Source organism: Phyllostomus hastatus, unplaced genomic scaffold (assembly GCF_019186645.2).
Source record: "Phyllostomus hastatus isolate PE091 unplaced genomic scaffold, TTU_PhHast_1.1 phas_scaffold_93, whole genome shotgun sequence".
Lineage (NCBI taxonomy): Eukaryota > Metazoa > Chordata > Mammalia > Chiroptera > Phyllostomidae > Phyllostomus > Phyllostomus hastatus.
In genome coordinates this window covers 10337538-10352326 of record NW_025334042.1, presented here as the reverse complement: position 1 = coordinate 10352326, position 14789 = coordinate 10337538, and the positions used below count along the sequence as shown (strand labels likewise).

Genomic DNA, 14789 nt, shown 5'->3' with positions numbered 1-14789 from the left:
TTTTTTTCCTACCTGCAAGCTAAGAACCTTTACTGATACATTAGTGTTTAAGACCCCCGTCATCAAAGACACTTCTAATAGTAGGCATTTCACAAATACAGGTACTAAATGTGATAGACTTTATGCCTTAGATTACTGCTGGAATTAAGTAGAACATAGCACATGTGGTCCAGAGGCCAGACAGGTTGAAGCCTATCTCTTGCTTCAAGACCACTTATTACAGAATTTCTGGTACGTGAACCTCAGGGGTCCTGGGTATACAGCAATACCTCACCCAGGGAACAAGCTACTTAGAGGAGGACTAGCAACACAAAGCACATCACTGATGACGGTTTGCTGGAAAGGAGGGAGTGATCACTGAGGCTTCTCTATGTGGAAGCAGTGTTACCTAAGTAACAAGCTGCACCTAGGTTTATGTTGTCTAGAACTTAACCTCATCCACATTCAATAACCACCCTGAACTTGCTCTTTTTTTGTGAGGTCATTAAAATGTTGAGACAAAACAACTGTAGTGTCAATGTGCCTGCCTCTCTTTATGATAGCTTTAAATTTTTATTTGTAACAATGGTATGGAGAACCTTAGGTTCATCTGTGTGCTCCACTGAGAAATGAAGTATGGCTCGAGGTCTGTTTCTACAGTGAGTGGAATGTCTGGTCTCCTGGACACCAATAACCAGAAGCTGACAGGTATGAAGCAACACTGACAAGAGAGCCTGAATAGAGAAAGCAGATAGCAGAGGTGTCTGCCAGTGCATTTTCTAGTGTGCACACAGCAGTTACACTCTTCTTTGGTACCTTGCATATGAAGTCCTTCAGCCGCGCAGCACAATGTGTATCTGATGGCACGTTCAGTAGTGCTGATCAGCTGAGAAACACTCTTAGAAGCAACACTACAAAAACAATGCACCTGCCTTCTTAACTGCAGGAAGTTGAATGATATTTTTTAAATCCTATCTCCCAAGGGGAGAGTGCCAAGCTTGTGTAGAAGTTATCCACTAAAGCTGAGAGACATATCAGCGCCTTGTTCTTTTAGTTGTACCCCCACATCAGTGGTTTTAGAAAATGTCTATGTTTTATGTTTAAAATAAAAATTATACACACACACAAACTTTGGTTCAATTCACATTTTATTAAATTATTATTTTTCATTCTGGTTTGGGGATTAGTCTATTTCACTTTATGGCAATTTTTCCAAATGTGCCACTAAATCCTTAAAGGTCTTTTTTTCTGATTTTAGAGCTACAGTGATCCATTTGGTAGTCACTAGCCACCTGTGGCTATTTAAATTTAAATTTAATTTAATTGAAATTCAGTTAGTAACACTAGGCACATCTCATGTTCAACGGCCAGAGGTAACTGATTGCTACTGTATATTAAACATAATTTGACTAGATATGTATAGAACAATTCCATCACTGCAGAAAGTTCTATTGGATAGTGCTGTTCTAGAATGTGCCTGAAAGTAAGGGGTTAATAACCCAATTCATTCTAGAGTTTTAGTTACTCATACACTTCACCACTGTCCCTCTGCTCCCATTAGCACCATTCATTTAGAATTTAATAATCATCCTCTTTCATCTAAACATAAAAAGCACAATTCAAAGTGATAACTGTGGCCCATACGAGCACATGTGCATGCTGCTGAGAAAAGCTTCTTTTTCTCCAGAAGATTTGGGCCTAATTAGGAATCCTGGTAAAAGTGTGATAATGAAACTAAGAATTTTTATGATAAATTATTTGTGATTTTGAGCTTCCTTTGTTAAGATGATCCAGCTATTCAGAGCATAAGCACCTTTGCCACAGTCAGTCCTAATAATTGTCAATATTTGAATGCTCCATCATTGATACGTGCTGCCACTCTAGGCATGACATCAGCATCTTTAAAATTAACGACCTTAGTGATGACTGCTGTCAAGTGGGGGGTCACACAGGTTTGGGCCTATGTCTTGCTTCAGGACTGCGTTTTCCAGAATGTCTAACGAGCCATAGGGGTCATCTGTATACAGCGGTCCCTAACCCAGGGAACAGGCAACCAGGAGAACAGGATGCACCGAGCATGTTACGTTGGCATGCTGGAAAGGGGGCGTGTGTTTTACCCTCTCACGTGTGCTGTGTGTGACTCCTGGTGACAGTGGCAGTTTTGTGTTTTCAAAAGTCCTTGTGTGACAGGGCCTTATGAAAGTACAAACCAGGTGGGGAGAGGTGTAATTCTATGAATAACTGTGTCCATGAACACCCAATAAGTTTTTTAAAAAACTTCACTGCTTTTAACAAAATTTGCAGAGTTTCTAGGAATTTAAATTTCATAAAATTTCTACCTGTAATTGGCTTCTGTCTTCTTATACACGTTGGGAGGGGAAAAGGCCAAAAATAATTATGCTTGTGGACAAGGATAAATATGCATTTAAGACAACCAACACCAGCTAGATGTCCTAATTAGTGTGACAAGAGACCTGGGGAGCACCCAGGGATCTAATAAGTCTGCTCATCATGACAGCTTCTATAGACAGTTGCCACGCCACAGAGTGTCAGCGTGGAAAAGTGCTCGTCTGTGAGTGTACAAACACTGCACAATTTGCTCACACTTTGTGCCTGTTCAGTACTGAAGAGGCTGTGAGTCTGCCTTGGAGTGGAGTCCAGAGAGGAGGAAATGGGCTTGGCGAGATGGCCGGGCTGCCCTGGGCAGATGCCAGAAATGGAAGGGCCTCTACCCAGCAGCCAGCCACCTTGGACCTCATTCTTCCCTTCACCTTCTGCACTACAGTTGAGGTCTTAGCTGCTTTCCCACTGTGTGCCCAGCCCTGCCTGCCTTGTTTCCTGGAATACACCAACCCTGTGAAGATAGCAAAGACCAGAAAACTGGGGCTCACAAAGGTTAAGTGACTTGCAGAAGGTCGCACAGCCAGGAAAGGTGAGAGCCAGGTTTCAGAATCCAAAGTCCACGCTCTTTTCTCTGCTTTTTACCAACAACTAAATATGGGGATCAATACCCTAAAGGGTTCCTTTATGTACATATATCTTTTATATACATGTATGTAAAAGAAAACCTTGAAAGGAAACACTGTAATGTTGAACTGCACTCTTTTTTTCATCCATTCATCTTTCAGTTTTAAAAACAAATTCACAAGAAACATGTAGGCAAAGCCCCAAATGTGAAACAAGAGCAGGGCAGCTTCGGCTGAGCCAGGTGAGCCCCTGACTCCTCATCCTCCCCACCCAGCTACTGATTTTCTAGCCCCTTAGGTACAGCAGGAAAATTGCCTGTATCCATTGTGGAGCTCTCTAAACACAAAATATGAAGGTGATTTTTAAAAATCTTTTTATGTAGGTATGTATCATCATTCTTGGATGAACAGATTCCCAACAAATACTTCTGAGTGAATACTGTTAATAACCATAATAATCAGGGCAGGACTTTGTGGCTTCCCTTGCAGGTGAGAAGGTCCAGAGCGAAGACTGCGGGAGTTTTCCCTGAGCCAGGGGCACAGTCTTTCCCGTCACCCCCGCACATCCTCACTAGGTTTTTTCATTCAAGTCTATGGTGTTAATAAGATTGTTAAAATCAAACAAGAACCAACTAAATGGAATGCAAATTCTAATTCATTTTTTAAAAACCAATATTTAGTGAACACTCTTCTGTTGGGAACCACCCTGACTGGTATCAGAAGTTGAAACCCCCGCCTAGGCTAAGGCTAAGGGAACGCCCTTGGAACCGTAAGCCAGGAGGAGACAAAAGCTTATCTTCCTGGCAGGAATGCTGCTTCTGCTGCTTTATTCATAACTGAACCCCAAAAAGCTTGGTCGGTTAGCCAAAGACGGGTAAGATTCCCCATGGGGGGAATGACCTAATACAGGCACGATCACTTTGGGGGACCCCCCAAAAGAAGGACTTGGGGGGCTGCAGCAAAAGGGGGTGATGGACCCTCGCTCCTCGGCTTTGACATAGCCTGAGTTCTCAGCGTCTGGGAAAAAACCTCCTTGTCTCCCAGTTGCCTTAGTTCCCTGTCTCCACCTAAGCCTGAAACAATGACAGGGTGGTGCAGCTCTGTACTGAGAAGTGCGGATTCCCCGATTCCCCGGGGTGATCAGGCCTAAGAAAGAACATGTAAATTACTGTGAAACCTTCTTTGTTTAGAATGCTCTCAGTTGAATGAGAAGGGTCTTAGGAGGAAGTTAATTTGTTCCTCAGTCTTACAGCTCTTTGACCCCGACTCAATAGACAGGCAGAGTTCTTTGTTTTCTATGGTTCCTTACTTCCCACTAATGAGTACTGTACTTTACCTGAATTATTATGCAAAATGAGCCCAATAAAAGCAGGTATGGACTGTAAATCCGTGCGCTCCCCACTAGAGGGGGTGGCCATTTCGTCCCTACTTCCCCACAGAAACTAGTTTGTCTCTGTGCATGTGTGTTTTTTCTCGCATGTTTTCGTTGAGCCACCCACAGCGTTCCGTGGTCACTGCTGGCCGGGGACCCACGCATCACTCTTCTTCTTTTTTTTCTTTCTTCTTCTCTTTCCCACCCATCCCTCCCTCCCTCATTTCCTTCCATCCTTTTCTTTCTTCCCTTCCTTTCTACAGATCCTTATTCATGGCAGACTATGCCCTGGCACCATGCTGCTGCTGATGGATTGGTCAGCTCATCCTCATTGTAAAGACCACGATCTTCTCCATGTCTCTAATCATCAGGGAATTGCAAATCAAAGCCACAGTGAAGCATCACATCTGTTCAGATGACTTCGTGTTATGATAAAGTCAAGAAATAAATGTTGGCAAGGATGTGCCCTGGTGGTGGGAATGTATAGTCATTCTGGAAACTGGTATTGGAGGCCCCTCAAAAATTTAAAATAAAACTACCATATAATTCAACAATCCCACTTCTGGGTATATATGCAAAGGAAATAAAATCACTCTTTTTTCCCCCACCTGGAACATTTATCAGCATTACACACAAAATCCTAATCTTCCCCACCACAAAGTCCCAGGCCCCTGAGGTAGGGTCCCTCTGCCAGATTTCCAAAACAAGGTCTTAAGCCTTGGCAGCCCAAGTTGCCCCTGGGCTGTGAGCTGCTGAATCTTCTGGCTCCTCATCTCCATGACAGCCTGACTCACGGCGCTTCTCCTGCAGGGCTGGCTGGATTTTCTCCATCAGCTTGGTGAGGAAGTCTGTTTCCCTTTTGAAGAAGTCCTTGGCATCTTCAGCTGTCTTCTCTCCATAGTAGCCAGTTCCCACATCGATGAGCATGTGTTCCACATCATGTAACTTCCCAGGGACACACACAGAACTCATCAATGGGACGAATAATTCTCTCCCATTGTTGCTCTTGTTCAGCATGTTTAGACAGTCCCTGGCTTCCACATACTTGGTTTGTACCACCCTGAGCTGAGCAGTGGATGTGGAGAAGAACCCCACTTCTTGGTCCAGCTGGTTCTGGAGCATTTCCAGCTGTAGGAGATTCGCTTAGTGATGTTGGCCAACTGTGCCATGCTGGGAAGGAGGGCTCTAAAATCACTATCTCAAGGAGATATCTGCACTCCCATATTCACAGTGGCATTATTTACAGTAGCCAAGACATGGAAGCAGCCTAAGTGTCCAGCAACAGATGAATGGATAAACAGATGAATTGTATTTTGTGGTACACACACAAAATGCAGTATTATCCAGTCTTAAAAAAGAAAGAATCCTGTCATTTGCCGCAACATGGATGAGCCTGAAAGATATGCTAAGTAAAATAAGTCAAGCACAGAAAGACAAATACTGTATAATCTCACCTATGTGGAATCTTAAAAAAGGCAAATTTATAGTAACAGAGAGCAGAGTGATGGTTACTAGGGACTTAGGGGGGTGGAAACATGGTAGATGTTGGTCAAAGGGAACAAACTTGCAGTATAAGATAATTAAGCTTTGGAGACCAAAATGCCCGGCATGGTCACTGCAGTTAATAATAGTACATTACACCATATACTTGAAACTTGCAAAGAAAGTAGATCTCAAGTGTTCTCACCACGCACACACACAACTGTGTGAGGTGATGGGTATCTTAACTAGCCTGATTGTGGTAACCATTTCACAATGTATACAGATATCAAAACAGCACACTCTATACCTTAACTATATACAATTTTTATTTGTTAATCATACTTCAGTAAAGCTGGGGAGGAAAAAAGAACATTATCTTTTTTTGTCTCATAAAGAAAAGTATCTTTTCCTGTGTTACTTTAAGAAATATATTACATACCTTTTTCGTTGTTAGCATTGGTGTGATGAAATGGTAACAAAAATTTCCTGGGAACTTTTGATTTTTCGCACTCTTTTTCAAAAGAGGTGAATAGACTATATGAATGTGTTGGTTAGTTTCTCTATCTTGTGGACTCAAAAATTCTGGGTAACCATCAATCTGAAAAAAAAAAGTTGAGTTGACTAAAGACAAATACAAACTGCTTATGTTTTGTGGGATAAGAAATTCCCCAAAGCTTAGGTCAAGTTTAAACTGCATTCTTTCTTTTTATTTTTCCTGGTAACTTTTCCTTATTCTTGTTGGTTTCCTATTTCCTCCCCTATTTGTTTTAGTCCTTACTAAAAATGTGCTCAGCAACAGAACCCAAGATACTATCTACACCATAAGATTGCTAAATAAATAGTAACAGTTTTTGTTTGTTAAAATATATCCCTCCCCTTGCCCTGGCTGGTGTGGCTCAGTGGACTGAGTGCTGAGGATTGAGTGCCAGCCTGAGAACCAGTTTGATTCCCAGTCAGGGCACATGTCTGGATTGTGGGCCAGGTCCCCAGTTGAGGGCAAGTGAGAGGCAACTGATTGATGTTTCCTTCCCTTCCCCTCTAAAAATTTTCAAATATATCCCTTCTCACCTGGCTCAGTTGGTTGGAGTGTCATCCGTGCACCAAAAAGTTGTGGGTTTGATTCTGGTTCAGGGAACGGACCTAGGTTGCAGTTCGATCCCTGTGTAAGAAGCTACCGATCGATGTTTCTCTCTCATATCAATGTTTCTCTCTCTCTCTCTTGCTTCCTCTCTTCCCCTCTCTCTAAAAAATAAATACATAAAATCTTTAAAGAAAAAAAGACTTTAGTCTCACTGGCTGTGATTCCAAGACTATTTAGTATTGATTTGGTGAAAAGTATGCTTTAAGTAAAGACTGAATGCAAATAAATAGTAAATATTTCTGAGTCAAATTTTTTATTAGGACTTTTGGAGGGAAAAAAGTATTTACAATAATTTGAATAATAATTACAATTTATAAAACATAGTGCACACCATCATATATAATAAAACAACAAGTCTATGAGATAGTTATTACCAACCCCATTTTACAATGAGGAAACTGAGGTTCAGAGAGTTAACCTCACAAAACTAGTAAGTGGTGGAACTAGAACTAGAAGGCAAGACAGTCTGTCCAAAGCCAATTTTACAGAAACAGTTTAAGAATACAGCTCTACTACTAGTCGGAGGTGGGGACTTTGTTGGGGAGAGACAGAAGTCTTTCTTATGAAAACAGGTTGAATCCAAACAGTAATCAAGGATCTGGATTAATTATGTCAGAGTTTCAGTCAAATTATGCTAATTCCATTATTTGGAAGGAAGTAGAGCCAGACCTCTTTTTAGCTGCTGTAATCATTAAATTTGGTTAGTTTTGTCATTCAAGACAGAATACCTTTCTGAAATACACTACAGTGGCATTCATATAAAGCAGTCATGTAAATTTTTTTCTGTATTCATTGATATGGTAATGTCCATGTTATGCTATAAAGTAAAAATAAGAACATTATGCTAAGTGAAATAAGCCAGTGAGAGAAAACACAAATACCAGATGATTTCACTCATATGTGGAAACCAATGAACAAACTGAACTAACAAGCAAAATAGAGACCAATTCATGGAGAGCAGGAAGACAGCTAAGGGGGTGGGTAGTTTAGGGCATAGAGGGATCAAGCAAAAGTAAAAGGACTCATGGAGACATGCGCACCAGTGTGGTGCATGTGGAGGGAAGGGGGTATAAAGAGGCTATGGCAATGGAAAAAATACAATAAAAATGTAAAAGAAAGAGATTATAAAACAGTGTGTGTGGTGTGGCTCCGTGTGTGTCAATGCACAGAACACAGTCTGGAGTGCTGTACACCAAGTTTTCTTATGTGTGTGCTTACCTGTGGTTAGCTCTGGATGGTGAGACTTGTTGAAAGAGAAACTGGGGCATATTAAAAAGCATGAGTTTATTTGAGCAAAAATTTATTTGAATCAAGCGGCATCCGATCTAGCAGATAGAAGGGAGCGCTGAGGACCCCTACAAAATGAAAGGCCTTTATAGGCAACAAGAAGTGGGAACAAGGACATTATACTAGGCAAAAAAAACCAAGTGGATTGGTTTGGTTATTGCAAGGCTGCTTTCCTTTCCAGGGTGGCCAGGGCCTCTCAGGCAGCTCAGCCACGTGCTCACCCGGTGGTGACAGAGTGACATGCTGGGTCTCTGTCTGACTCCATCTTGTCAGGCTGCTCTGGTCCCATGACCTTCAGGCTAACAGCTTCTAACCATTAGAGGAATTCTGCTTCCGCTTGAGTTTTACAAACACACCCCTCCCATTCCGCCTCCCTTTGACGTAAAGGAAGCCTGAACCCTGGTGAGATGGATTTGAGACTCCACCAAAGCTCCCATCTTCTCAGCTGGCACCTGCTCAAACCTTTCCTTTCCCCAGCTCTGATGTGTTGAGTTTTGGCCTTTTCAAGCATCAGGCACATGGACTTCAGACCAGTACCAAGGTGATTCCTGACTGACTGGCTTAGGGTTCCATTTCTGAGAAAGCTGAAATCATCATTAAATCTCAGTCAAGCAATGTGGAGCTTAGGTGACTTCATTTGGGGCTTGCTGTCTTGTTTGTAACAGATTATAAGTATATAATTTTAATTTTTATTTATTTTAATTCTAAGAATCATCTACATACTATGATAAAGATAGTTGTTTGGCTAATATTTTAGAAAGTATTTCAATTGGCAATCCTGGAATCTCAGAGTCATAAACAAAAATGTGCACATTCTAGCCCTGGCTGGCGTAGCTCAGTGGATTGAGCGCGGGCTGGGAACCAAAGTGTCCCAGGTTCGATTCCCAGCCAGGGTACATTCCTGGGTTGCAGGCCATAACCCCCAGCAACCGCACATTGATGTTTCTCTCTCTCTCTCTCTCTCTCTCTCTCTCTCTCTCTCTCTCCCCCTCTAAATAAATAAATAAATAAATAAATCTTTAAAAAAAATAATTCTATTAAAAAAAATGTGCACATTCTTCTCTGAAAATTTGCCATCAGAGAATTAAACATAGAGAGGGGCATTAAGGACAATACCTAATATGAAGACTGTTTACAGCAACCTAACTTTAAAAAGGCATTTGTTTCTATGCACACTACGAGGCCTCCATCACAGTAAGGGAGGTGGTAAATGATGACACTTGTGACTGTCACACAGCTGGGGGGGGCGGTAATGATGGATAACAGAGTAACTATGAATAGTGGTAGTGCCAAAATGATCCACGACCCATCACTTTTCACCTCCGCCATCTCTCCTGTTGGTTTATCTAACAGTCATAACCTCAGGTGCAAAGCCTATGGCTACAGAGTAACTTAAGTAGACAGAACAAAACTGAAAACATTTCATTCAACTTGGACTCAAATTATAAGGGTGAAGTGTTAAAATAAGGAAGGTGATTTCTCTCCCTCTCTCTATCAATCAAAATCCTTTTGTAAAAACCACACCACAGCATGCTTGTGAGGCATGAGAGGACCACATGAGAGCTAAGCAAGGTTAATTTATACATCCCTGGGGCAAAGAGTTTCCTGACTAGAAAGCTCCAGTGTCATCAGTGAACAGGGCCAGGTCACTTAGTCCAAGGAATACACTGTCAACGCCTGAAGGAAGAAAAGAAAGCTGTATAAAGGGACATAGCTGAACTCAGTCCCTTGCTAAGAATGTATTTTAGCCATGGTATTGTCTGGAAAAAATTGCATTTACATCAGAGACACCTTTAAGAAATTCAAGAGCCAAAGCTTCCATTTCAGCACAAAGCACAGATAGGTAGGTAGGTAGATAAAATAGATAATATTGTAATGGTCCCATAGAACTAATTTGTTTATAATTTTCTAACTTTATGTCTTAAGCTTTAAATATTGTGAGTTTAATTCTATTTTGTAAATGAATTCTTAGCTTATTAGGGTTAGGAATAAATTAGGATTATGCATTGTTTCATATAGCATTGAATTTGTGTTTTTAGGATTATTTTTTTCTTTTATTTTTCTTTTATTTTTTTCTTTTATTTATTTTCTTTTCTTTTTTCTTTTTTTAATGTATTTTATTCATTATGCTATTACAGTTGTCCCATTTTCCCCCTTCACTCCCCTCCACCCTGCCCACCCCCTCCCACCCACATTCCCCCCCTTAGTTCATGTCCATGTGTCATAAGTTCTTTAGCTTCTACATTTCCCACACTATTCCTGCCCACCCCCGTCTATTTTCTACCTATTGTCCATGCCACTTATTCTCTATATCTTTTCCCCCTCTCTCCTCCTCCCACTTCCCTGTTGCTAACCCTCCATGTGATCTCCATTTCTGTGCTTCCGCTCCTGTTCTATTTGTTTGCTTAGTTTGCTTTTGTCTTAGGTATGGTTATTACTAACTGTGAGTTTGATGTCTTTTTTTACTGTTCATATTTTTATCTTCTTTTTCTTAGATAAGTCCCTTTAACATTTCATATAATAAGAGCTTGGTGATGATGAACTCCTTTAACTTGGCCTTATCTGAGAAGCACTTTATCTCCCCTTCCATTCTAAATGAAAGCTTTGCTGAATAGAGCAATCTTGGATGTAGGTCCTTGCCTTTCCTGACTTGGAATACTTCTTTCCAGCCCCTTCTTGCCTGTAAGGTCTCTTTTGAGAAATCAGCTGGCATTCTGATGGGAACTCCTTTGTAGGTAACTGTCCCCTTATCTCTTGCTGCTTCTAGGATTATCTCCTTCATTTTTACCTTGGGTAATGTAATTATGATGTGCCTTGGGGTGTTCCACCTTGGGTCCAACCTCTTTGGGACTCTCAGAGCTTCCTGGACTTCCTGGAAGTCTATTTCCCTTGCCAGATTGGGGAAGTTCTCCTTTATTATTTGTTCAAATAACTTTTCCACTTGTTGTGTTTCCTCTTCCCCTTCTGGTACCCCTATAATTTGGATGTTGGAATGTTTAAAGATGTCCTGGAGGTCCCTAAGCCTCTCCTCATTTTTTTGAATTCTTATTTCTTCATTCTTTTCTGTTTGGTTGTTCCTTTCCTCCTTCTGGTCCCTTCCATTGATTTGAAACCCAGTTTTGTTTCCATCACTATTGGTTCCCTGTGCATTTTCCTTCATTTCTGTTATTGTAGTCTGCATTTGTTCATCTAATTTATGACCAGAGTCCACCAATTCTGTGAGCATCCTGATCACCAGTGCTTTGAACTGTGCATCTGATAGGTTGGCTATTTCTTGGTCGCTTAAAAAAACTGGCTCTGGGGTTTTAACTCTGTTTGAGCCATCTTTTTTATTTTATTTTATTTTTTTCCTTTGGTCTGGTCGTGCCTGTTACGTATGAGGGGCGGAGCCTTAGGTGTTCACCAGGGCGGGGCACCTCAGTCAATGGGTTGTGACGTTGTATGTGGGGGCAGAGTCCAAGAGGGAACAATGGAGCCTGCTCCACTCTCTCTAGGACTTCAGTCCCCTTTGCCACTTCCCACAAGCAAATTGGGCCCTTCTGGTGCTGGCTCCTGGGCGGGTGGGTTTGTGTACTTTCTCAGACTCTGTGGGTTTCTCCAAGAAGCCTCCTGTGAGGCTGAAAGAATCTCCCGGCCTCAACTTCCACAGTTTTCAGTCAGTGCCTTTAGGCTTTGTTTCCCGGCACTGGGTCCCTGGGTTGCGTGGTCTGTGTCGCTGCCCATTTTCGCTTAGTTTGTCTGCACACGAATGTGTGCAGCTGCCTTGCACACCTCATTGGGTCTGCTTGTTGCCTCCCTCACCCAGGGTCTGCCACCGGTCCGTCAGCTGCCCCTGTGCTTCTGGGGTCCGCTAACTGCCGTCTGAACCCTGCGTGCCTGCGTCTGCCAGCCACCACTTTTTCCTGACGGTACCCCTCGACCCCTCTCCGTAGGCCTCCGACTCTGCCCCTCCTACCGGTATGGTATTACGACTTTTGTTCAGTTTATTTCTTTCTGTTCTGGTTGTTTTTTGTTTGTAAATTCTTGTTGTCCTTAGTTTTGGTTGCGTGAGGAGGTACAGTGCGACCACCTATGCCTCCATCTTGGCCGGAAGTCAGGATTATTTATCAAAGGAGAAAGAACTGTTTGTACCCAGACAACTTCTAGCATAGGTAATGATAACTAAGAATATCTACATGAAAATAACTTCATAACTCCAAATCAGGATGCATGACAGACTTTTTCCTATGACTTGCTGACATTAAAAACTCATAATACAATTACATCACACTATTTGTACATTTGATAGATCACCTTTTAAAAATATATTTGTATGAAATCATTATTGACCCAGGACTTGTACTGCCCCAATAATATAAATGATAGCTTTAGCCCTGGCTGGTGTGGCTCAGTGGATTGAGCACCAGCCTGCAAACTGAAAGGTCGCAAGTTTGATTCTCAGTCAGGGCACATGCCTGGGTTGCAGGCCAGGTCCCCAGTTGGGGGTGTGCTAGAGGCAACCATGTATCACTCATACATTGATGTTTCTCTTCCTCTCTTTCCCCCTCCCTTCTCCTCTCTCTAAAAAAAGTAAGTAAATAAAATCTTTTAAAACAATAAAATAAATGGTAACTTTTTCTGTCATTACAAACTGGGGCTAGGGAACTTGGAATTATTTGCAAATGGCCTCCCAGGTTCTCCCTCCCAGTCAATATTATAAAAACTCTAAGTTATAGCACTTTCTAATATCTGACCTGACTTTCTTTGCTTCTGAGAAAGGTGTGTACTATATAATCCCATAACTTGTAGTTTGGAGCTGAGTTGGTTTACACCAACTGCTATTCTCCCAGTAAAATTTGGGCATTGGGAAAAATCTTAAGAACCATGTTACCTGTATGAAAGGGAAGAAAAGGAAACTATGCTGGCTTACCTGCCAGGTACACCTTTCTCAATCTGTGAAGTTAAATGGTTATGTAGGTGTGCAAGAAAGGGTTAATTCCACCCACCTGGATTGCTCAGACCTGGACTCCAGAGAAAGGCCTATCTTTAGACTGGCCCTTGGCCTGATCCTGGGAGATAACCTCTGAGCCTTGGGTTCTGCCTGATAAAAGTGTTGTTGTATGTCTGACACCTGGGGCCATGCTCTACCCGTTAAATAAATTTTGATCAGATAAATTTGTCTGAAAATGTAATTTGTGGTAAGTACCTGCTTTTTCAGGGGGTGAGGGTGGAGATGTGGGAGGAGACTGGAGTCTGAGTCCCTGAGGTCGCTCATGCAGGTCCTGCACCCCAACATGACTGACGCCCAATAAAAACTCTGGACACTGAGCTCAGGTGAGATTCCCTCACTGGTAACACCTTGCACATGTAACACCTTGCTGGGAAAATTAAGCACATCCATGCTTCTCCACTAGGAGAGGACACCTGGATACCTAGTTCCTCCTGGATTTCATCCTATGTGTATTCTCCTTTGCTGAATTTAATCTATAGCCTCTCACTATTACAAAACATTTCTGACACCTGTAACTCCTTCTAGTGAATCTTCAAGCATGAAGGCAGTCTGGGGATCCTCCTACATAGCTGGACAGCCATACATAGGCGTAAGGCCACCAGCTGCTCAGAAAACTGGTCCTGCCTCTGGAGGGCACTGCACCACCTCATGCTTTCTCAAGCTATAAGTCAGAGAAAGGGGCCAGCCCACCTGCCCATCCTTCCTTTTCAAAGGTCTCATAAGGATTCTGATCCTTGTAGAGAGTCCAGTGTGAATATGGGGAAGAGGAAGAAATTAAATGTTCAAATACTGTCACGCAGAATATAATAAAAGCCAATACTTATCGAACACTTATTACATGCTCTTTTAAGTGCTTTCTAGGAATTATCTTACTGAATCTTCAAACATCTCCATATGTCAGAACTACTCCCATTTTTCAAGGAACCTGGAACTCAGAGAGTTAAGTGGCCTCTCCAGGGATCCACTGCTAGTGAGACAGGATAATAAGGAGCTAGGAAAATTTCTTGGCAAGTTGAATAGAGAAACTGAGACAGATGGCTGAACACAGTGGCTGAGCAACTTATAGCCAGAAAAAAGATTCACCCCTCCCCTAGAGATAACATCTAGGCCTCGGTTGCATTTTAGCTTCAGGCCCAGAGAAGCAGCAAAACCAGAACCAACTGCAATAACTAACCACCCCCTGTCCTGCCACTGACCAATCAGAGGAGACCATGACCCTCAAAGGGCACACCTGGAGAGCTGGTGCATATTCTGCTGAAACCCTCCCCTGAGGCCTCCCCTAGGACTCATGCCTGCAAGGAAGAGAGAAAAGCCTGAAGACAAAGGATCCAGCACAGTGCAGCCAGAGCCATTCCCTTTCCTCTCTTCTTCCTCCACTTCTTTCTTCCCAGACACTTGTCTCCTAAACTCTAGCAGGGTGTCCAACCCATGGCCCACAGGGTGCACATGGCCCAGGATGGCTGTGAATGTGACCCAACACAAAATCGTAAATTTACCTAAAACCCTTTTTTTTGCTCATCAGTTTTCATTAGTGTTTTTATATTTAATGTGTGGCCCAAGACAACTCTTCTT

General features: G+C 42.3%; 1 protein-coding gene and 1 pseudogene across 1 annotated transcript in view; both read right to left on the bottom strand.

Annotated features, from left to right (window-relative positions):
- CUNH12orf56 (chromosome unknown C12orf56 homolog) overlaps window positions 1-14789 on the bottom strand; it is an 82903-nt gene that overhangs the window by 48424 nt on the left and 19690 nt on the right. The window contains 2 exon segments of the mRNA XM_045829351.1: window positions 6239-6307; window positions 6310-6397. Coding sequence (XP_045685307.1) covers window positions 6239-6307; window positions 6310-6397 — 157 coding nt within the window.
- LOC123812971 lies at window positions 5029-5489 on the bottom strand (annotated as a pseudogene).